This window comes from Dermacentor albipictus, chromosome 1 (assembly GCF_038994185.2).
Source record: "Dermacentor albipictus isolate Rhodes 1998 colony chromosome 1, USDA_Dalb.pri_finalv2, whole genome shotgun sequence".
Lineage (NCBI taxonomy): Eukaryota > Metazoa > Arthropoda > Arachnida > Ixodida > Ixodidae > Dermacentor > Dermacentor albipictus.
In genome coordinates this window covers 524,265,315-524,288,522 of record NC_091821.1, presented here as the reverse complement: position 1 = coordinate 524,288,522, position 23,208 = coordinate 524,265,315, and the positions used below count along the sequence as shown (strand labels likewise).

The 23,208-nt window shown below is 45.9% G+C and overlaps 2 protein-coding genes across 5 annotated transcripts in view; both read left to right on the top strand.

The window, feature by feature from the left end:
• LOC139060636 (uncharacterized) overlaps nucleotides 1-8,042 on the top strand; it is a 36,892-nt gene extending 28,850 nt beyond the window's left edge. The window contains exon 3 of the mRNA XM_070539838.1: nucleotides 7,857-8,042. Within this exon, the coding sequence (XP_070395939.1) occupies nucleotides 7,857-8,042 (186 nt within the window). The remainder of the gene's footprint in view (nucleotides 1-7,856) is intronic.
• LOC135908158 (cholinesterase-like) overlaps nucleotides 1-23,208 on the top strand; it is an 828,064-nt gene that overhangs the window by 594,952 nt on the left and 209,904 nt on the right. The window lies entirely within an intron of this gene.

The window sequence follows — 23,208 nt, the reverse complement described above, 5'->3', positions numbered from 1 at the left end:
ACAGCAATTTCCTAACACTTATGCGGGAGAACATCCCGTTCCTCTCGCTCGTAACGCGTCCCACGGCTGTGACAACCTCGCGAGGCACTTGTATAGATCTCGTCTTTGAGAATCAAGCATTGGTGTACCAAGTCGAACATATATCAGTCTATTTCTCCGACCACAAAGCTTCCTTCATGACTGTCAAGAACTGTTACTGGAGTCTTTGTTAAAGGTATACGTGTGAAAAATAAAAAAAAATTATGTGATAGCGCATACATGTGTTGCTCGATTTCTTCGCCTCAATCTATCGAAAAGGTGAAACAGCTTATTTGCTGCGCTCAAATTTCGCATTAGGAAGTAACGTAATCGTCGGTAATTTTTTGCTGATGCCACTTCCAATTTCAAGTTGGCCACCCCAACCTTTCTTATAAAGACCGATGTACTCATATGGGAAATGCATCAAGTTTTTGGCGTTACAGACACGACTTTGCTACCAAATTGCTGGGGTACACGCGAAAGAATGCTGCGCATTAAAAGCAAATGCCTCGAACGAGGGACGCCATACGTTGATCCTAAATACTGACGGATAGCCAAGCTCGCTTCTCTGTAGAGCGACCGGGGCAGACACATAAGGGAACATTTATTCAAATGGTCTTTTTACGGCCACACCTACGGATTCATGCCACTTGGCTGTAGGGAACACATTACCAGTAGCTATTGATCCACACGCTGCACATCTCCTAGTTGGTGCATTTCGTATTTGGATGAATATTTAGTAACAATTACCATTCGGGCAGCGACTCAGCCTAGCAGACCCTTTTTTCCACACGAATGTTGGATAGGAATGGCACTGGCCCCCTGGTGGCATTGTGGCCCAGGTGGACCTGATTCCCTCGGAGTATGTGCCATTAAGGACAGGCAAAAGTGGCAGAAAACAGACCTTCGAGAAGAACGCAATAACAATAGCCATTTTGTTCTCCTGGGTTCCACGCCACAAAGCACGAAAAGTTTTTTTGCATAACACAAAGCTATTCGCAAGCTTCTAGTTATGATGTGCAATGAATAAAATCTTCATAAATGCGTTGCCTTAACAAATCAACACGACGCTGCTGTTTTTTAGGAAGGAAAAATAGAAAACATAATATTTCAAGAGAACTACTGGAAAAACAGAACCGAAAGCAAACCATGAGTTTTGTGTTTCTGCCATCTGGTGAGAGACTATAAAACTAAGTCGTATGCGGTTTTTGAAAAAAACTACGCCACTGAAAAACCAGAACCGAAACCAAATGTTGGGTTTTCTGTTTCTGCCATCTAGTGAGAGACTACAAAATTAGGTCCTATGCGGCTTAAAAAAGAAGTGCGAAGCAGGAAGCGAACCGCGGCTACCGCGACGCGGGACTAAAGGTGTGCGCGATTCTACCGTTCGGGCACGGCTTCCGAGGCTTCGCCCAGTGGTACGCTCATCTTTTTATAGATACCACGTAAATTTTCACGACAGTGTTACAAAAAACGCTTCTGGGAACAGTGTTACGCGATGTGTGTAGAGTCGAGATAGGCATCAATCGAAAGCTGAGTGTCCAGGCTACATACGCTGCTCTGGGCATTACGATAGACGCTGTAGTTTAACCACAAGCATTGATATTGCCTAGAAAATCGAGTACAAATTTTCGTCGTTTCCATAGGCTTCCATTGCTAAATCTTTGTCCGCTGTGGGCACAAAATTCTTACGTACCATAGAGTGATCACTGCATTTGGCTCGTGTGGATTGTTTTCCAGAACACGTCTGTCACCTGCCTTTTTCAATAATCGACCTGCAGCTTTTGTTATTCGCGAAAAACCCGCTCGTTCCATTTAAAATGCGCTAGCTTCGTGCCGGGGCCGCTTGGGGTGCTAGTTGGTACGTGTCGACTAAAGCTGGATATGGTAGGTTTAGCGAGCAGGACGAAGGCAGTAAAGCAGCAATCATGGAGTTAAGGACAGTGCTAAGCGACGAATTGTTGATTGTTGGTTAGGAACTGGGCCTAGAGATACACAAGTAAATGCTAAAATGTTAAATATGGAAGCTTATTTCCGAAAAGGCCGATGTGGAGGACGTTAAAATTGGGCTAGAACTTCTTAGGAAAACAGAAACGGGACAATGAGAGAGAAGAACGGGACAGAGAAAAACGCGAGTTGAGAACAATGCACCTCGAGCTTGAAAGAAAACGTTTGGAGCTGTCTCAATGAAATGAAGGGGCTCTGGGACGGTCAAGTGAGACAGAAGTATACCGCATGGACACGCTGGTAAAGCCATTTGAGGTCAGGAACGACATAGACTTGTTCCTAGGAAATTTTGAAAGGACTTGCGAGAAGATGAACGTCTGCCCGAGTTCATGGCAACAGCGATTGTTGCCCATGTTGCCGTGTGAGGCTGCGGAAGTAATCGCCAGACTCAGTGCGCAGGATCCATATTATTATGCGAAAGATAAGGCTAGTCTTTTGAAAAAGTACCGACTTTCAGCGTAAGCTTTTTGCCAGAGGTATAGAAGCACAGGCAAGAAGGATAGCAAGGGATATCCGGAGTTTGCATATAGCTTAAAGGACAACCTAGTCCGATGGTTGAAAAGCGCGGAAGCGTACGAGAGCAGATACATGATTATTGACTGCATGTGTCTAGAGCTGCTTTAGAGAAGCATCGCACAATCTGTGAAGCTGTGGGTGCAAGAAAGGGGATATGTAAATATTGTTGAAAGGGCGGCTGAATTAACCGAAGAGTTCGCAACGCACAGAAAGCTGAACGCCGAGGACGGAAATTTGGATGGCCGAGATAGACCACGGAAACCATTTCCGTTCAAAAAGGGTTCGAAGACTACGACGGAGCCTGTCGACGTGGAGGAAAAGCCCTCACAAAAGAGCGAGGAGAAATCAAATGGCGAAACCGTCCAACAAGCGCAGAAATGAAAATTCGAATCTTTTAGGCCAATCCTCTACTACAAGTGGCACAAACTCGGACATATCGCTGTAAACTGCGGGAAGCCTAGCTTGGTTTCCTTCTACATGGATGAAAAAAACGAGCATGTGGAACTAAAAACAAAGTCAGGTTACAGGTACTTGTTTACCATGCTGTGTACGGCTACAAAGTTTGCAGAAGCAATCTTTCTGAAAGAGCTCAACTTCACCGAAGTAGTAGACGCACTTTTGACAATATTCGCATGAGTTGGGCTTCCAGCCGAAATTCAGGCGGATCAAGCGTCAGTATTCACCAGCCCACTGACTTTCACATTCTTACAAAAGTGCGAGGTAAAATTGATACACAGTTCAGTCTATCACCCCGAGTCAAATAGTGTAGAGAGGTGGCATTCAGTGCTTCAGCGAGTTTTGCGGGCCCTCTGTTACGTGCACGAAGAGCACTGGGAGAATTGCCTTCCGGCCACTTTGTTTGCTTTGCGAACGGTTCCTCATGAAGCTACATGGTTCTCGCCAGCAGAACTAGTGTATAGGAGGACACTCCATTCTCCACGGAGAATGTTAAGAGAGGTGTAGGAGGAAAGAGGAGAGAGTCCAACAGTGGTAGAATACGTGTTAAATCTGCTATAACGGCTAAGTTCAACCCAAGAACTAGACGAAAAGGACATGGGAGTAGCTCAAAAGAACGCCAAATTCTATTACAAGAATGCCAGGCTTCGCACGTTCAACGCCGGAGACCAGGTAATGATCCTCAAACCTTCAGGAAAGAACAAGCTTGAAGTTCACTAGGACGGACCCATTAAAGTGTTGCATACACATTCAGATACTAACTATGCTCTGAAAATGCCGGGTTGCAGGAAGGAGGTCAGGATATACCACTGCGATTTGATGGAGCCGTACGTAGAGAGGAGCCCAGTCGTTAACAATACCATGAAAGAGCAGGATAATAATAATAATAATAATAATAATAATAATAATAATACTTTATTGATGACTTGACAAACATACAGTGCAAGAATCGGGCCTGCCAAAGCCACAGTGGGCTTGAACGGCAGTGCCTGGCAGACAGCGACAGAGCCATCAGTAACTCGTTATTAAACAATAGTGAGAAAAAACAACACACACATACACTCACATGACAGGCTTCCAGTCATGCATTCATGTGTCTAAGAGCCTTTCTAAGACCATATTTTGTTTTCACGTCTTGTATGCTTTGAGGAAGTAGATTAAACATTGCTGGGACATAGTAGTTACGAAGCCTTCGACCATATCTCGTCTTACAGCGGGGTTTAATGTAAGGATTCTTTGGTCTCAGGGAACGGACAGGCACATAAGGAATATTATACTGACTTAACCAAAAATGTTTTAAGATAACAGTTTCGAGCAGCAAAGAATTGAAATCAGGTAAAGACAAAGTTTTGAACACATCAGATTTGGGGGAGACATCATAAGCAACATGCTTCAGAATGCCACGAAAGACGGAGTTGACCCGGCTTACCAAATGTTGAGCGCCATGACCATATGTAGATATCCCATACCGGATTACACTGTAGCATAAGGCATCTACTACAAGCTTTCGGACAGACAATGGCATGTAAAATTTTATGTTACACAAAACACAAGACACTGCGCGAAGTTTTTGACAAATATATGCGAAATGAGAGTTCCAGGATAAATCACTGTCAAAAAAGACACCAAGGTATTTAATTGAACAAGCGTATTGCACAGGGGCACACGAACAGGGATTGCAATGTGATGTGTGCAAATATAACGGGGAGGATAGGGTAACTTGCTTGACAGGGTTGTGGAAACAGATTAGTTGGGTTTTGGACGCATTTATATGGACTACATTATTCTGAAACCAGTCCATCACTCTTGTTGTTGCCATTTGTAAAGAAAAGATGGCGTCAGTGTAACTTCGAGCGTGTGAAACAAGGACAGTGTCATCAGCATACTGATATAATCTGACATTCACAACATTAGATAAATCATTAAAATATAAGTCAAATAATAACGGACCTAAAATTGAACCCTGGGGGACGCCAGCTTTAATTTCGGTCAGGCTGCTACGAAATTTTCCAATAGACACAAGTTGTTGCCTATGATCTAAGAAGTTTTTCAGAAGCCGCAAAAACGCACCCCGATAGCCTAGCAAAGAAAGTTTGGTTAGCAATATGCTATGGCAGACGCTGTCAAACGCTTTGCGGACGTCTAGAAACAGTGCACAAGCAATCTGATTGTGTTCAAACCAAGAGTTTAGTGAATCGGAAAAATCTTCAAGCAGCAACTGCGTACCCCGATTCGGCACAAAACCATACTGGCTAGGAGATAACACGCCATGATTGCTTAAAAAGCTGCTCATTGTCTTGAGCAGATGTTTTTCCAATATCTGCCCAATGCATGAAAGGATAGAAATAGGCCGGTAGTTTTCAATATTGTTGCGTGCGCCACTTTTAAAAAAAGGAATGACCAGCGCATTCTTCAGATTATAGGGAATGATACCAGTGGTAATTATATTGTTTAAAATGAGTAGTAGCACATCTTTTATTGCTTCGAAAGTTCTGCGCAGCTCTAATATTGAAACACGATCAATTCCAGGAGATTTATTTGGTTTTAGACTGAAAAGGATTGATTTGAGGTCATGTTCCTAAAACATGGGAAGAAGGGCGGATTCGGTAATACTAGTTTGCAATGTGCAGGTATCTGGATGAGGTTTCGCTACACCAGACACTTTTGAAAAAAATGAGTTAAAATCATTAGCGGTGGCAGTACCATTTGAAGAAAAATGAGACATCAGATCAACATGGCAATTAGCGTTTACATCACCACCTCTAAGATTGTTAATTAGGGACCATGTTTTCCTACTGTCACAACGAGCGTCCGTGAATTTTGCTCGTAAGTTATTGCGTTTTGCTAGACATATCATAGCATTGACCTTATTTCGAAGCTCTTTGTACCGAAGCCGCAAAGCAGTACAATTAGGACTTCTCTTTGTTTGAACCCATAACAAGTCTGTTGCTTGTATTGCCGTGAGTATTTCTGTAGACATCCATTTTTGGTCCAATTTACGTTGTTTGATTTTACAGACCCGTGTAGCTGCAAGCCGGAAATCGGTGAATAGTGCAACAAAGTTGTCATAAGCGTCGCCAGGAGGAACAGTCATCAAAAAGTTATGCCAGTCGTGATTCATTACAAATTTTTCGAAAGCCAAGGTGTCAACAAATGATATTTGTTTGACTTCGTTTGGAGCGACCAAGATGGTAGCGTCATCTGTTAGAGAGCAGCAGACCATGTAATGATCAGCAAGTTTCGTTGTAATAACGGCAGATTTGACACTTAAGTTATCTGCACGTATATTTATGTGATCTATGCAAGATGTGACAAGATGACCAGCAAGGAATTCTTCGCGTGTAGGTTCACAGATCGTGTTTTGCAAGCCCCATTTGGAAATGACGTCCAAATAATTGCCAACTATCGTTGCTGAAGGGCGTAACGTTTCAATGTTGACATCCCCAATTAGGCAAACATGGTCCATTGACGACATCGAGGCCAGGGCAGTATCAAGTTCATCCAGGAATATACGACCATTGCCACACGGTGGGCGATAAACCGCAAGCAGAATTAGTGACAAGGAAGGTGCGCAAAGACGCACTGCCACAATTTCAGCTTGGGAAAACGAGAAAGTCAGCTCAGTTGTTGCCCATGTGTCCCGGATGAAAACTGCCACGCCTCCTCCCCTTTTAATTGGCCTAGTGTATGAAAAAACTTGGTATCCAATAATCTGATACTGATTGATGCAGGCGGACGGTATATTAATCTCGGTAAGCACGATCGCATCGAAATAGGAGCTGAGAGGAGTAACTAAGGCCTGAAAATGATCCCAATGTTTTCTAATACTACGAATGTTGACGTGAACAGCACGGAAGGCGCAACCATTAGGATTTGGGAAGAAACTAAGAACCTCGTTTAGATTAGTACATGTCTTGAAGGCAACTTTGTTCATGCTCATGCAATACTCTCGAGATCAGATGCCTTAATGATATGCAGAATAGGTGCATCTTCATCCCTCTTAGCCAGTATCCTGCAGTTTTTGGTCCAAACGAATTTAAATTTTGATTCTTTGCCTTTCTGCCTTGCCAGCCGATACAGTTCCCGTTGGGCACGCGAAAGATTATCCTTGAAGTAAAGCCGTGGAAAGGTACTGTCTTGAGCAAGGTCACGTAGGATTCCTCGTGCAGCGAGCCATTGCTGTTTGGCCCAAACAGTGTGCATTTGCGCAAGGACTACAGGAATGGTATTGCTGCGCACGGGAAGTCGGTGCACAGCAGAAACATCGGTCAGTTTGAATTCGGAAATGCTTAGCTTCGCCGCCAGTCCTGACAAGGATGATACGAGTACCAAGTTTAATGAGTATAAGGCAAGCTCCAACTCTGGGATCACCCTAGAAGAAAATGTAAAACATTCGGTAAGCTTGCACGCTCTTACACCCGAGCAGCTGGATGAGCTACGAGGGCAGTTAGGGGATTATCTCAACAGATTCAGCCATTGTCCAGATAGAACTACACTAATAACGCATGAAATAGAGCTGACATCAACCGAACCCGTAAGATGAAAGCTTCACAGTGTGTATGCACGACAGAGAGAGATTATGGAGGCAGAGATACAGCGCATGCTAAAGTTGGGAGGCATGGAGCCCACTGAGAGTGAATACACGTCCCCTCTAATACTTGTAGAAACCCCTAATAAGGACCATCGTCCGTGTGTTGACTACAAGAAGGTTAATACCATCACTAGGGATCAGCTGTACCCGATACCGAACATTGAGGATTGAATTGAAAGAGTTAGCGCATCTGAATACATTTCATTTCAGTGGGCATGGCAGACCAAGCGTCGGCATGATGTCTAAGCCTTTCTTATGCATCGTGCAGGCTTTTCTGCTGAGCTTAGCCGGAGCGTCAACGCCGCTTCATCAATTTTCTGCCCATTTCAAGATACCACCGGATGATTCTTGCTCGTGGACAGCGGAAACAGCGACGCAATTCGTCGTTTTTGAGGACATAATCTGCGACGCACCCTCAGCGCCACGTCGGGACAAGTGGCGCCATCATGCCTGAATGGCGAAGAACAGCTGCAGCTCTGCGAGTTCAGTGGGCATGGCAGACCGAGCTTCGGCATGATGTCTAAGCCTTTCTTCTGTATCGTGCTGGTTAGTTCATACTTTACTATGCTTAGAAGTGATTGCCGCAGTATATTGGTGATGCCATCCCCACAACAGTGCGTCATCATAGCGTGCCAGCTTCTTGCTGTGGCCAAGTGGAATGGAACCGTGGCCCACAGACAGCAGACCTTCTGAAACAACTGTTGGAAGGGCAACACAAACTTACCGCTGAAGTGGCGGCACTTAGGACTCAGCAAAGCACGATGGCAAAGTTAATGTCAGATATGGCGTTACGTTTCGACGAAATCAATAAAAAAGGTGCTCGCGTTGCATATCCCTTGAAGAATCAGTGAATCTTATGCATAAAAAAATTATTGACCTACAGGACCGCAGCAGGCGGTCAAATTTGACTGTTTTTGGGGTAGAAGAACGCAGTGCCAAAACTGTTAGCGATCTGAAGCGAAAAAGTCTTGAGGGATATCTTTTCACAGAAACTTAATATTACCTGCAACTCAGTTGGGAAAATTCATCGGTTGGGCAAACCTGGCAAAAATAGGCCAGTTATAGTATGCTTTCAAGATTATAATGAAAAACAGCATGTATTGAAAACCGCAAACAAGCTGAAAGGATCGAAAACAACAGATCAAAATGATTTTTCTCTTGACACGCGCAGAAAACGGAAACTTTTGTGGGAGAGTGCAAAATGTGAAAAAGAACTGGGCAAGAAAGTAAGCCTTATCAATGATAACCTTTGAGTAGATGGGAAAATGTTGATGTGGGACGAAAACACTAACTCCAAAATAGAATTAAGTACTCGTCAAAGATCCATCCCTTTATGAATTAGTTCGACTACGTAGAATCTAAGGGTTTAAAACATCAACGCGCGCAGCGTAGTGAATAAAAGTGCCCAGCTTGAGGCTACCCTTTTAAGTTACGAAACACATGTTGTTGTGATTACTGAGACTAGGCTGCGCGATGACATTGATAACAAAAGTGTTTTTCCACCGTTTTATAAAGTATTTCGTCGTGACAGGCCTTCTAGAGGAGGCGGTGCAGCTGTACTAGTCAAACATTGTATACCTGCTTTTCTACTTCAGCAGATTAAAAATCATGAAAGTATCAGCCTAAACCTTCGCTGTTGGGGGTGATCCTTGTATTATTCTCTTTTTATCGCGCACCTGAGTCACCTGTCCAGTTCCTAAATGACATTTATGACCATATGTCGGCTTTTTCACAGGATAAAATGCTTCTCGTTGGTGACTTCAATCTGCCTGGTGTTAACTGTGATTAGGCTGCTTACAGTTACGATCAGAATGTCGATTACTTCATTGATATTATGCTAACAAATACCTTGCCACAAATTATGGCACAGCCGACGCGCTTACAAGGAGGTAGTGAGACTATGCTTAATCTCATTTTTATTGGTCGCTCTATTGAAAATTTTGTCATCTCTGTAGAAAAAGGTATTTCGGATCATGAACTTGTATACTTTTCATGTCCCATGGAACGTTGCGATACTGCCCCTGATAAAACAGTGATTTTGAAGGACTTTTCCCATGCCAGAGATGAAAGTGTTTTGGACTACTTGGCTCACAGGCTGAGCGAATTTGATGGGAATGACGTCGTGGTGCTCTGGAATAAGTTCGAAGAAATGTGCCATTTCTGTGTCGATAATGTTATTGCAAACAAAGTTAAAAATAAGTCCAAACGTAAACCGTGGATTACACGAAAAGTACTGCAACTTAAAAGAAAACTAAAAAGGCTAAAGCGACCGCATGCCCTTTGCACTGAAATCCAGAACATTCAAGAGGCCTTGAATTAGGCTGTATTCAAGGCTAAGCAACGGTATTTTCAATACCCAGTGCACCAGAAAAATTCTGGATCCATCTAGCTAGCAAAAAGAGACCCATTGATTGCATTGTCCACTACGGTGTTACTGAGAAGCGATGTATAGCGGAACATTTTAATCAATTTTTTCAGAGCGTATTTTCAAATCTCTCGAACCATTTACCCTTCAGCCGTACACCCTGTTATCTAGAACCTGCTGTCATATCGACGCCCGGCGTGGTTTCTATGCTGCTAAATTTAAAAACGAAATCATCACCAGGACCGGATAACATTCCAAATGCCTTTTTGCGCCGCTATGCAGGGATGGTTGCACGCTTTCTAGTGCGCATTATAAATGTATACTTATCTTCCGCCGCCCTTCACAAAGATTGGCGATCGGCTCGTGCTGTACCGGTGCTTAAGAAAAGCGAAGCGACATTAATAACGAACTATCGACCAATTTCCCTTACTTCATCTTGCTGCAAACTATTGGAACATATCATAGCTAACCAAATAAAAGAATTCTTAACTGACAACAGCATCCTCACACCGTTACATCATGGCTTTAGGAAGGGGTTTTCCACCGTCCCTCAGTTGGCTTCAGTCATCCACAGCTTTGATTCTTGATTCTTGATAAACCTGGTGAAATCGATGCTATATTCCTGGATTACAGAAAAGCATTTGATCTTGTTTGTCACCATAAACTAATTGAGAAGCTCGAAAACATAAAAGTGCCGTTATACTTAATTAGCTGGGACCCTGCATACTTAAATGAGCGCACACAATTCGTCAGCATAACCGATTACCTCTCGGATGTGCCAGTTACTTCCAGTGTTCCGCAAGGCAGCGTGCTTGGCACCTTGTTATTTTTAATATATAATAATGATATTGCAGAAGCAATCGCTAACCCCGTTCAATTAAGATTGTTTGCTGATGATTGGTGTTTTATTTAATGGAATTAAATGCCACGAAGACCAAGTTCCCTTAAATTATACCCTTCAGAGCATTCATTCCTGGTGCCAACAGTGGAACATGGAGCTCAACATTAATAATACAGTTTCTATGAGAATTACTTCAAAAAAGCACACGTTACCGTTTACTTACAATCTTGGATCTCAACCCTTATCCGGAGTCGAGGAATATAGGTACCTGGGGTTATATGATCATGATCTTTCCTGGAACAAGCATATCTCTACTGCATGTGCTTCAGCTTTAAGAAAACTTGGTCTGCTCAGGCATAAATTAAGAATGGCACCTCCGGAAACCAAGCTGTTGGCTTACGACTATGTTATAAGGTCTACTCTAGAATATGCGGCAATTGTTTGGCACCCGTACACGAAACGCAACATCGATGCATTAGAAAAAATTCAGCGAAAAGCTGTATGCTTTATATTTTCAAAGTACCGCCCAACTGACTCTCCCTCAAACTTAATGAAAATGAATCATATATAAACGCTAAAATTGAGAAGGAAAATTCAAAGGATTAAATTCCTCTATTTGCTTCAGTATAACATTAATAATCATCATCAGCCTGGTTACGCCCACTGCAGGGCAAAGGCATCTCCCATACTTCTCTAACTACCCCGGTCATGTACTAATTGTGGCCATGTTGTCCCTCCAAACTTCCTAATCTCATCTGCCCACCTAACTTTCTGTCACCCCCTGCTACGCTTCCCTTCCCTTGGAATCGAGTCCGTAACCCTTAATGACCATCGGTTATCTTTCCTCCTCATTACATGTCCTGCCCACGCCCACTTCTTCTTCTTGATTTCAACTAAGATGTCATTAACGCGCATCTGTGCCCTCACCCAATCTGCTCTTTTCTTATCCGTCAACGTTACACCCATCATTCTTCTTTCCATACCTCGTTTCGTTGTCCTCAATTTAAGTACAACCCTTTTCGTAAGCCTCCAGGTTTCTGCCCCGTATGTGAGTACTGGTAACACGCAGCTGTTATACACTTTCCTCTTGAGAGATAATGGCATCCTGCTGTTCATGATCTCAGAATGGCTGCCAAACGCACCCCAGCCTATTCTTATTCTTCGAAATATTTCGCTCTCATGATCCGGATCAGCAGTCACTACCTATCCTAAGTAGATGTATTCCCTTACCACTTCCAGTGCCTCGCTACCTATCGTAAACTGCTGTTCCTTTCCGAGACTGTTAAACACTACTTTAGTTTTCTGCAGATTTATTTTTAGTCCCACCCTTCTGCTTTGCCTCTCCAGGTCAGTGAGCATGCATTGCAGTTGGTCCCCTGAGTTACTAAGCAAGGCGATATCATCAGCGAAGCGCAGGTTACTAAGGTATTCTCCGTTTACTCTTATCCCCAGTTCTTCCCAATCCAGGTCTCAGAATACCTCCTGTAAACACGCTGTCAATAACATTGGAGGGATCGTATCTCCCTGCCTGACGCATTTCTTTATTGGGATTTTGTTCCTTTCTTCCGCTATAGATATCTTTCAGTATTTTTACGTACGGCTCGTGTACACCCTGATTCCGCATTGCCTCCGTGACTGTGATGTGTCCACTCATTACGGAGTAATCTACCCCTGTGTCCACTAAGGCGGTAACTGCGTGGTCGTCGAGAAGCACATTGAGGTCGATTGTTCTTTGTCTGGCGTTGCAATTAGGTCTTGGCGTCGGATCACGGCTGCGTCATGTTGAACTGAAGCTGGAACGTCGCGTCGTCAAACAGTCTTTCGTCGGTGTAGTCTTGGTTTTCTAATGAAGAAGAAGAGCACAAGGACAAGGCCAGCCAGATCGTCTGTTCCCGGCCTGCGGTCGAACCAGTGAGCCAGCCGGATCGCCAGTGCTTAGCGCGAGCATAAGCCGTTCGGGCAACCAGCTGTTCCTGCTCTCCGTGACTTTCCTTCTCGATTACGAACAGACGCTACCAACTGAACTGTTCAAACACTCCATTACAATTGGTGGAAGGTGCGGGGTATTCAAGAACATCTACACCCTGGAACTCCAGTCTCGGACTCTGCCTCCCGTAATGCCTGCCTCTCCCCAGCCGACGTCGCCGCCACCCTCCGTTGCCTGCTCTGGCGCTTTCCCGCAACGCCATCTAGCGGTTTTCAGCGGTGCGGATGAGCAGGACGTCACTGACTGGTTGTCTACATACGAATGGGTGAGCTTGCACAATCGATGGGACGATACCGCCAAGTTAAATGCCGTCATCTTCTACCTTGCGGGAGTAGCTCACCTGTGGTCTAAAAATCACGAAGCCGACTTTCAGTCCTGGCCCGCGTTCAAGGCCAGTTTCGCTGAAGTTTTCGGCCGCCCCGCCGTCCACAAGTTGCGCGTCGAGCAGCGGTTACCAGAGCGAGCGCAACAACTCGGTGAAACATTAACCTGTTACATCGAAGAGGTTCTCTACCTGTGCAGGCGTGTGGATGCTTCTATGTCCGAAAATGAGAAATTGAAGCACATTTTGAAGGGCATCGCCGATGACATTTTTCAAATGTTGATCGCCAAGAGTCCGCACACCGTAGCAGAGTTCATAAACTTGTGCCAAAGCTACGACGAGTTGAGAAGGCAGCGCTATTTCACCAGGCGCCCCTTCGAGGCTGACGAGGCCCTCTCTTCCATGACCATCACGCCCTTTGTTGGTTATCCTCTTTAAAAGACCCGTCTGGACGCCTTGCCCGCTGGGCTCTGCGCACTCAAGAATACGATATACACCCCATCTACTACTCAGGTCGCAAGCACACTGACGCCAACGCTCTGTCCCGCTCTCCGCTGCCAGCCGTCACGGCCTCCCTCTCCACGATTGAGGTGGTATCCTCGGTCGACATCGCCACCTGAGCATCAGAACAGCGCGAAGATCCTTGGGTGGCCTCTCTTCTGGATCTCCTTTCTGGCTCGCCTGCATCTCCCATCTCTCGCTCCCTGCGTCGCCAGGCTGCCCACTTTGCTGTCCGGGATAACCTCTTGTATCGACGCAACTACCAGCCCGATGGTCGCACGTGGCTCTTGTTTATCCCTAACACTTTGCGTTCCGACATGTGCGTGTCTTTCCATACTCACCCAGAATGTGCACACGCAGGCATTTTGAAGACGTATGACCGCCTGCGGCAACGTTACTGCTGGTGAGGAATGTTTACTTTTGTCCAAAAGTTTGTCCACTCGTGCCCGCAATGCCAACGCCGCAAATCTCCACCTCATCCTGCCTACGGTTTATTACGGCCGCTTCCGTGCCCTGCTCGTGCTTTCGACCATGTGGGAATTGACCTCTACGGGCCGCTACCCCTAACACCCGCTGGCACACGCTGGATTATTGTCGCAGCTGATCACTTGACACACTATGTTGAAACCGCTGCTCTACCTGCAGCGACCGCCAGTGACGTTGCATCCTCTCTGCTCCATCGTTTCATTCTTCGTCATGGCCCACCAAGGTAGCTGCTGAGTGATAGAGGCCGTGTGTTTTTGTCGCCAGTGCTTGAAGCACTGCTTGCTCAATGCCGCATAGTTCACCGGACCACCGCGGCGTACCATCCTCAAACTAACGGGCTTACGCAGCGTTTCAATCGCACCCTAGGTGATATGCTCGCCATATACGTTTCATCGGAGCATACAAACTGGGACATCTTCCTCCCATTTGTCACGTACGCATATAATACGGCTACACAAAGTACTACAGGATTTTCTCTATACTTTCTTCTCTACGGTCGCGATCCTTCCCATACCATCGATACGGTTTTGCCTTATACACCAGACGCGTCAGAGTGTGCTCCCGTTTCAGCCGCCGCCCGATACGCCGAGGAATGCCGTCGATTAGCCCGAAAGTTCACCTCCGCCGATCAACGACAAAAAGCCAATCGTGATGGCGACGCTACGAATCGGAACTTCGCTCCCGGCACACTTGTCTTGCTGCCCGTGCCTGCTACCACGCCTGGACTTTCGGCAAAATGTCTATCGCAGTATTATGGACCATACCGCATCGTCAAACGCACCTCTCCGGTCAACTATGTCATAGAGCCGCTTACACCGACATCCGACAAGTGCCGCCCTGGACGTGATGTTGTTCACGTTCACCGCCCGAAACAATTCTATGACCCGCTCGTCTCCACATCGTAAGTCGCCAGGATGGCTCCGCTTTTGCAGTGGGGGTAATTGTAATGAAGAAGAAAAGCACAAGGACAAGGCCAGCCAGGTCGTCTGTTCCCGTGCCTGCAGTCAAACCAGTGGGCCAGCCGGATCGCCAGTGCTTAGCGCGAGCGTGAGCCGTTCGGGCAACCAGCTGTTCCTGCTCTGCGTGACCTTCCTTCTCGATTACGAACAGACGCTACCAACTGAACTGTTCAAACACTCCATTACAGTTTCAAGACTTCTGGGGACGGCGGCGTGTCATTATTATGTCGTCGAGATGGTCTCTTCGTGGTCTTCGTCGGTGGCGGAGGATCTTCGTCAGTTCGACGGACAGCAACGGCACCTCCATCGGTTGCTGCTTTTAATTTTCTGGATGTGAGCTCGCAGACCAGTCCCGGGCTGTGCCAGTATATGGTCGGCGCTGCGACGACAGGTTGCGGCTTGGTGACGGCGAACTGGATGGTCATCGAGGCCTCCACTGAGTGGTGGCGAGGCAGTCGGTGAATTCGCGAGGTCGTTCACAAAGCTGTTGTCGTGGCGCATTCACGGCGAACCCTCGTAGTCCCATCTCCCTGTATGGGTATCGGCGGATGTTGTGACCCACTTCTCCGCAGTGGTAGCAGAGCGGGCGGTAGTCAGGAGCTCGCCAAATGTCCGTCTTCCTCGCGTAGCGGCGCTGGGCGACGGGCGGGCGGGCTGGCGGTGGACGGCGGAATTGCGGCGTTATAGGGCCCTGGCGTGGTCATGGAGGGGAGCCTTGACGGCGGGTGACGGCGGCGTAGGTAATCGCTTCCGGCTGGGGCTGCGGTGATTCTGGTTGCAGCTCAGGATCTCCAAGCTATCGGTCAGGCTCATCTTTGACGATTTCGGCGATTGAGGCTACTTGAGGCTGCGACCTTGGGTACAACCTCTGCAGCTCTTCCCGTACGACCGCTCCGATAGTCTCGCTCAGATTGTGGGTGGCCAGTGATTGAATTCCTGCGTTACTGGTAAAGGTCGTGCGGCGGTTGAATTGCCGGTTCCGCATTTCGAGTGTCTTCTCGATGCTGGTGGCCTCGCGAAGGAAATCTTCTACGGTCTTCGGTGGGCTTCGTATCATTGCGCCGAAATGTGCTTCCTTCACACCCCGCATGAGAAGGCGGACGTTATTCTCCTCGGGCATATCCGGGTCGGCGTGGCGGAATAGACGGTTAATTTCTTACGTGAATATGGCAACGATCTCGTTAGGTAGCTGCACTCGGGCGTCCACCGTGGCTTCAGCCCATTGTTTGCGCATGATGCTCGTAAAGGTGCGCAGGAAGCCGCTACGGAACAGGTTCCATGTTGTCCTGGTCGACTCCCGGTTCTCAAACCACGTTCTGGCGGCGTCTTCTAAGGCAAAGTATACATGCCACAGCTTGTCATTGGAGTCCCAGCTGTTGAAAGTAGCGATTCGTTCGTAGGTCTCCAGCCAGGATTCCGAGTCTTCAGTCGATGCTCCATGGAAGGTCGGTGGGTCCCGAGATTGCTGTAGGATAACGGGGACGCTGGGGCAGCCATTGGGGTTGTTTTGACCAAGATCTTTTTTGTCGTCTCAGGTAGAAGTTCGTGCTTTGGGGGCAGTTCTTGCAGTCTGTGGCTAGCACGCTGGTCTTGGGCGATGCTGGTTTTGTCCTCGGGCTTCGGGCTTGGATCGCGACTTTGCGGGAGCGTTTGATTCGTGAACGCAGTAGCACCTCCGCCAGATATCACGTGGTAGTGACGGTTGAGAAGACAGCAAAGCTGTGATTAACGAAACGAGCGTTTTTTTTGGCGGAACGTGTGCCCTCAAAAACAGGCTACACTTAAAGAACAACGTTTGCGGCGAACATGATCAGCGGGCGTCGAAATCTGATCAGCGGGCCAAGCGCGTCGACTTTTATTGATCAGTCGCCGAATGTTCCAGAGTAATCGCTGGAACCTGCATGCCTTCCACAATGTTCTACGCCATTCGCATCACGCATACAGGCCATCAGATTACACAAGGTTCGGCGACAACAGACAGTGGATGGAACCATCGATAACATTCCAGAAACTTTTGAGTTATCGCGCAGCGCAGGACGCGCTGCACGATAACATTTGTTAGGAGGTGAAACGTGTCGCCCGATAAAGACAAGTACACGTGTCAATATTGCTACGGAACTGTGTTTACAATATAGAAGAGGCGAGCAGTGAGAAGACGACGACGCCGATTGGAGGCTAGCGCGGGCTGTGGCCTCCTGGCGATGTGTGGTGTATTCGCTTGTAAATATACTTGCATATAGCTTTTAGTCTGCGTCTTCCTACGTAACATATCTGGTTGAGGTGGACGCTCCCTGTACCTCGTCACGGAGCTTCGCAGTGGACGGTAACGTGTCATCCGGACGCGTGCAGACGTGAACGGACCCCTATGTCACGTACTATCAGGACGTCTTGGCTCTGTGCCGCAAAGTTCGCGCACACAAGACTGAGTCCGACAAGGTCTCCCACATCCTCAAAGGCATTGCGGATGACGCCTTCAACTTGCTCGTTTTCAACAACGTGGCGACTCTGGATGCAACTGTGAGTGGGCACGGCAGCACCGCAACCGCCATGCCGTCTAATCAGCGATTTTCGTTCCTCGAGCAGGTACTGCTGCTTTGCGCATCGATTCAAGCGCAAGCCCCGGACATGTGCATCGTCGTATCGGCTGCTGACGCGGCCGGCATCAGCGTTGGAACGTTGGATAGCCTCATACCCGGAAGCCATGGAACGACGCCTACTGTCTGGGACAAGCCTATAAAGCTGGCACCTTTGGGAGTCGGCTTCAGTGGGCACGGCAGCACCGCAACCGCCATGCCGTCTAATCAGCGATTTTTGTTCCTCGAGCAGGTACTGCTGCTTTGCGCATCGATTCAAGCGCAAGCCCCGGACATGTGCATCGTCGGATCGGCTGCTGACGCGGCCGGTATCAGCGTTGGAACGTTGGATAGCCTCATACCCGGAAGTCATGGAACGACGCCTACTGTCTGGGACAAGCCTATAAAGCTGGCACCTTTGGGAGTCGGCTTCAGTGGGCACGGCAGCACCGCAACCGCCATGCCGTCTAATCAGCGATTTTTGTTCCTCGAGCAGGTACTGCTGCTTTGCGCATCGATTCAAGCGCAAGCCCCGGACATGTGCATCGTCGGATCGGCTGCTGACGCGGCCGGTATCAGCGTTAGAACGTTGGATAGCCTCATACCCGGAAGCCATGGAACGACGCCTACTGTCTGGGACAAGCCTATAAAGCTGGCACCTTTGGGAGTCGGCTTCAGTGGGCACGGCAGCACCGCAACCGCCATGCCGTCTAATCAGCGATTTTTGTTCCTCGAGCAGGTACTGCTGCTTTGCGCATCGATTCAAGCGCAAGCCCCGGACATGTGCATCGTCGGATCGGCTGCTGACGCGGCCGGTATCAGCGTTAGAACGTTGGATAGCCTCATACCCGGAAGCCATGGAACGACGCCTACTGTCTGGGACAAGCCTATAAAGCTGGCACCTTTGGGAGTCGGCTTCAGTGGGCACGGCAGCACCGCAACCGCCATGCCGTCTAATCAGCGATTTTTGTTCCTCGAGCAGGTGAGTTACTATACCAAATTTGGTTACAGAAACGACAACCGTTTTGTTGTAGTGCTGCCGTGCCCGAGTGTGCTTTTTTCCGAATTTGCATCTATGTGCCTCTTGTTGTCCGGTGATGTAGAGCTAAATCCAGGGCCTGACACTAAGGTTTTGTTGAAGGAGCTTTGCGATGGGCAAAAAGCAATTCAAAAGGATCTAGATAGCCTCGGAAAGCGGCTCGAGTGTGTAGAAAAGAGCATTCAAATCGTTAGGGATCAAGCAAACAGTATAGTGAAGTTAACAAAAACTGTTAAAGAACTAAACGAGACCATCGTGAAGCAACAGGAGAGGTTGATAAATTTAGAGGATAGAAGCCGGCGAAACAACCTCGTGGTCTTTGGAATCAAAGAAAGCGAAAACGAATCCGCTGATGACCTTAACACAAAAGTTCTAAGTGAAGTTTTTGAAGAAAAACTTGGTGTGACGTTGAACACGGTAGAAAGAATTCACAGAATTGGCAAGAAAAATAGTAGGCACCCTCGACCAGTGATCTTGAGACTTTATGACTGCAGAGAAAAATCAAAACTGTACCAAAACTGCAAGAAACCTAAAGGAAGCGGCATTTCGATTGGCGATGACTTTTCCAAGGAAACACTGGCAAAACGCAAGCTGCTCTGGAATTCGGCAAAACAGGAACGTGATGATGGCAAACGAGTCCGTCTTAATTATGATAAGTTAACAATAAACAGCGACGTGTTTGCCTGGGATTACTCTAAGAACCGCCGAGTACGAATACGCCAAAATAACCCTCCACCGGCCGAAGGCTCGGAATGAAGCCATGTGAGCCTAAAGTATTCTGATTTTCGATTAATTAACTTCAATGCTAGGAGCCTTACGAATAAAATTACTGACCTCGAATACTTACTGGCCAGCTATGATCCACACATTGTCACTATTAGTGAAACATGGCTTCGTCCCGAAATAAAAGATCATGAAATTATACCCCCCGGCTACAAAATATTTCGCAATGATCGAGAATCGCGAGGAGGAGGTGTAGCCATCATAGTGAAAGAAAATGTTCAGTGCCTACAGATGCAAGGCATTCCGAATCACGGGAGTGTTTGGTGTCAAATAAACTTTGAAAATTCGTCATTTATTATTGGAGCATTGTACAGGCCACCAAGCGCGCACGTATCATATTTAGAAGATTTACAACGCCACTTGGAGGGACTTCAACCCTCGAAATATAAGCTGATTCTCGCGGGTGATTTTAACCTCGGGGGTATTGACTGGAATAATTTGACAATTGATACAAAAGAGCGGGCTTCCTGTGAAGTTCTTCTTGATATCGCGTTCAATCATGATTTGAGGCAGGTTGTCCGTGAAAACACACGTATAGCAGGATTAGCACAGTCTACGCTTGACTTGTTTCTTGATACATGTTTCGATAATTACAAAGTACAAATTCAAAGTGGACTATCTGATCACAAACTTATTTCTGTAGAACTTAAAACTGATCTTACTTCTGCCCGAAATAAAGCAAAGACCACACTTGTTTGCCAGTATGACAGAGCCGATGACACGAGCATTATCGACTACTTATCATTTACGTTGGACAGTTTCAGAGCAGAAAGTGACGTCAATGACTTGTGGCTGCGGTTTAAAGATATTGTCTCGTATTGTATCTCAACGTTTGTACCATTGCGAAAAATAAAACAAAAGAAACAAAATCCATGGGTAAACAGAGAAATAATTCATTTAAAGAGGCAAATCGCCCGCCAAAGACTGAAGAGAAAAAGGAACCACGAAAAAATAGCTCTGTTATCACGGCAATTACGAACTAAGCTTCACACAGCCAAAGAAAAGTATTACACCGAAACCTTCTCCAACTTTATGGTCTCCTCCCCACACCGTTTTTGGCGTCACTTATCACAGCCCGAAAATAACCAACATAGTATTATCATGAACGGTTCGGTTCTGCACGATGACGGAGCGATAGCGTCACATTATAACACGTTTTTTCAGTCTGTTTTTTCCCCGCGGTCTGGTGGTGATGCGTCGCAATATCAGATGCCTGGCCATCGTTCTTCGGAAATGCCGGACGTAAACGTAACGTACGAAGGCGTCGTTTCCCTCCTGCTAAACATTAACATAAAAAAATTTAATGGTCCCGACGATATACCAAATGCTTTTTTACGTAGATATGCGGAATGGATTGGACACTATCTTACGATCATTTTTAAAGCGTCACTTGAACAAAACGCGTCCCAAATGACTGGTTAGTGGCCAAGGTTGTCCCAGTTTTCAAATCAGGAGACCGGAAAAAAAAAATTGAAAATTACCGCCCCATTTCCTTATCTTGTGTATGCTGTAAACTTCTCGAGCATATAATATCAAAATCAATATACACCTACCTGGAAGACAAGAAACTTCTATATTCCAATCAGCATGGTTTTAGGCGAAATCTTTCGACAGTGACGCAACTGGTTGAAACAATTGATGATTTCGCGAAGGCTTTGAATAACAAGGGACAGATTGACTGTATTTGTCTTGACATGTCCAAAGCCTTCGACAGAGTCCCTCATTCAGAACTCATTGATAAGTTGGTTCATCTTGGCATAAACTACAATGTAACACAATGGATTCGTGCCTACCTAACAGGCAGAACTCAGTACGTAGAAATTAATGGCTCCAAATCAGAATTATTAGACGTCACATCGGGTGTTCCACAAGGGTCTGTGTTGGGTCCAGTCTTATTTCTTGTTTATGTTAACGATATTGCGCAATCTATTAACAAAGACATAAGGGTGCGACTCTTCGCAGATGATTGCCTCCTGTATAAACAGATAAACAGCCAGGACGATTCGAAAATTCTTAACGAAGCTCTGCAGGTGGTTGAACAGTGGTGTGAAATTTCAAAAATGAAAATTAACAGAAATAAAACTTTTCTATTTCGCGTCACAAACAAGACAAAACATGTTGTTGACTTTAACTACACCCTGGGTTCATTTGCACTTGCCGCAGTTGATAGCCTTAAATATTTAGGCGTAACTATTTCCAAGAACCTGAGTTGGAAGGAGCACGTTAAAAACATTTGTTCGACAGCAGAAATGAAACTCTGGTTTTTGCGTAGGAAGCTCAAGCTTGCTTCGAAAGACTCTAAGTTAACTGCCTACCTATATCTGGTAAGACCCACACTGGAATACGCCAGTATTTATTTATTTATTTATTTATTTATTTATTTATTGATTGATTGATACTGCGGTCCTGTTACCAGGACCTTAGCAGGGTGGATACAAAGTGAAAAACATCCAAGTAAATATACAGCGATACATAACATAGGTCACTCGCGATGTACAAATGCAAGCAGTTACTGAATAACATAGAAAATCACTCGCTACATAAACATAGGTGCGATTCAAATAATGGCAATGAGCATTGAGTTACAACGTCATTAGTAAGATTATTCCATTCAACAATAGTTCTGGGGAAAAAGGAAAATTTGAAGCAATTCTTTTTAGTAATTAACGGTGTTATTGTCTGTGAGTGTCGATGACGTGTAGCATAACCAGTAGAGAAAGTGATAAATCGTGATGTATCAATGTTGTAGTGCCCCTTTATGAGCTGAAATAAAAACTTTAAACGGCATGTTTGGTTCCTTTGTGTCACAGGTGGCAATCCACTTCTCCTGAGAAGCTCCGTAACTGAAGTGCGACCATACGAATTATATATGAATCGTACTGCCCTTTTTTGAACTTTTTCTAGTTTAGTAATGTTTCTTTTAGTAAAGGGATCCCATATGACAATTGCGTATTCCAACATTGGTCGAATGATGGCATTGTAAGAAAGAAACCGCACAGGAGGCGTAGCGAATTTTAGAGAGCGTCTTAGGAAAAATTGTTTTCGAAGGCAGTTTGCCGTGACAATGTCAACATGTTTGTTCCACGAGAGAGTGTTAGTAATCCAGAGGCCAAGGTATTTATATGCGGTTACTTCAGAAAGCATGATGTTTTCGGTATTGTAGTTGTACAATAAAGGCGTGTTTTTTAACGATATTCTCATAAAGACAGTTTTATCGAAGTTAATTTCCATTTGCCAATCATTGCACCATGTTACTATGCTTTTAAAGGCATCATTCAGTCTAATTTGATCGTCAACAGAGGAAATTTTTTCGTACAGAACACAGTCATCAGCGTACAACCTAATACCCACAGAAATGTGATCCACAATGTCATTTATGTAAAGTAAAAACAGAAGCGGACCAAGAACTGATCCTTGGGGGACGCCGGAATCAACGGGCACCTTATCTGAACTGGCTGAATTTAGTGTTACAAACTGACGTCGGTTAGTCAAATAACTCTTTATCCAGGCGAGTAGTTTGTTATTTTGCAGAATGTAGCTTAGCTTATGCAACAATTTGTTATGCGAGACTTTATCAAACGCCTTACGGAAATCCATGAATATTACGTCTGTTTGTTTACCCTCGTTTATGGCTGCTGCAAAGTCATGAATGATTTCTGCAAGTTGAGTATTAGTTGAAAATCCTCGCCTAAAGCCGTGCTGCATGCAGGTAAGTAGCTTATGTTCTTCAATAAAAGCATTTATATGTTTGTGAATAATATGCT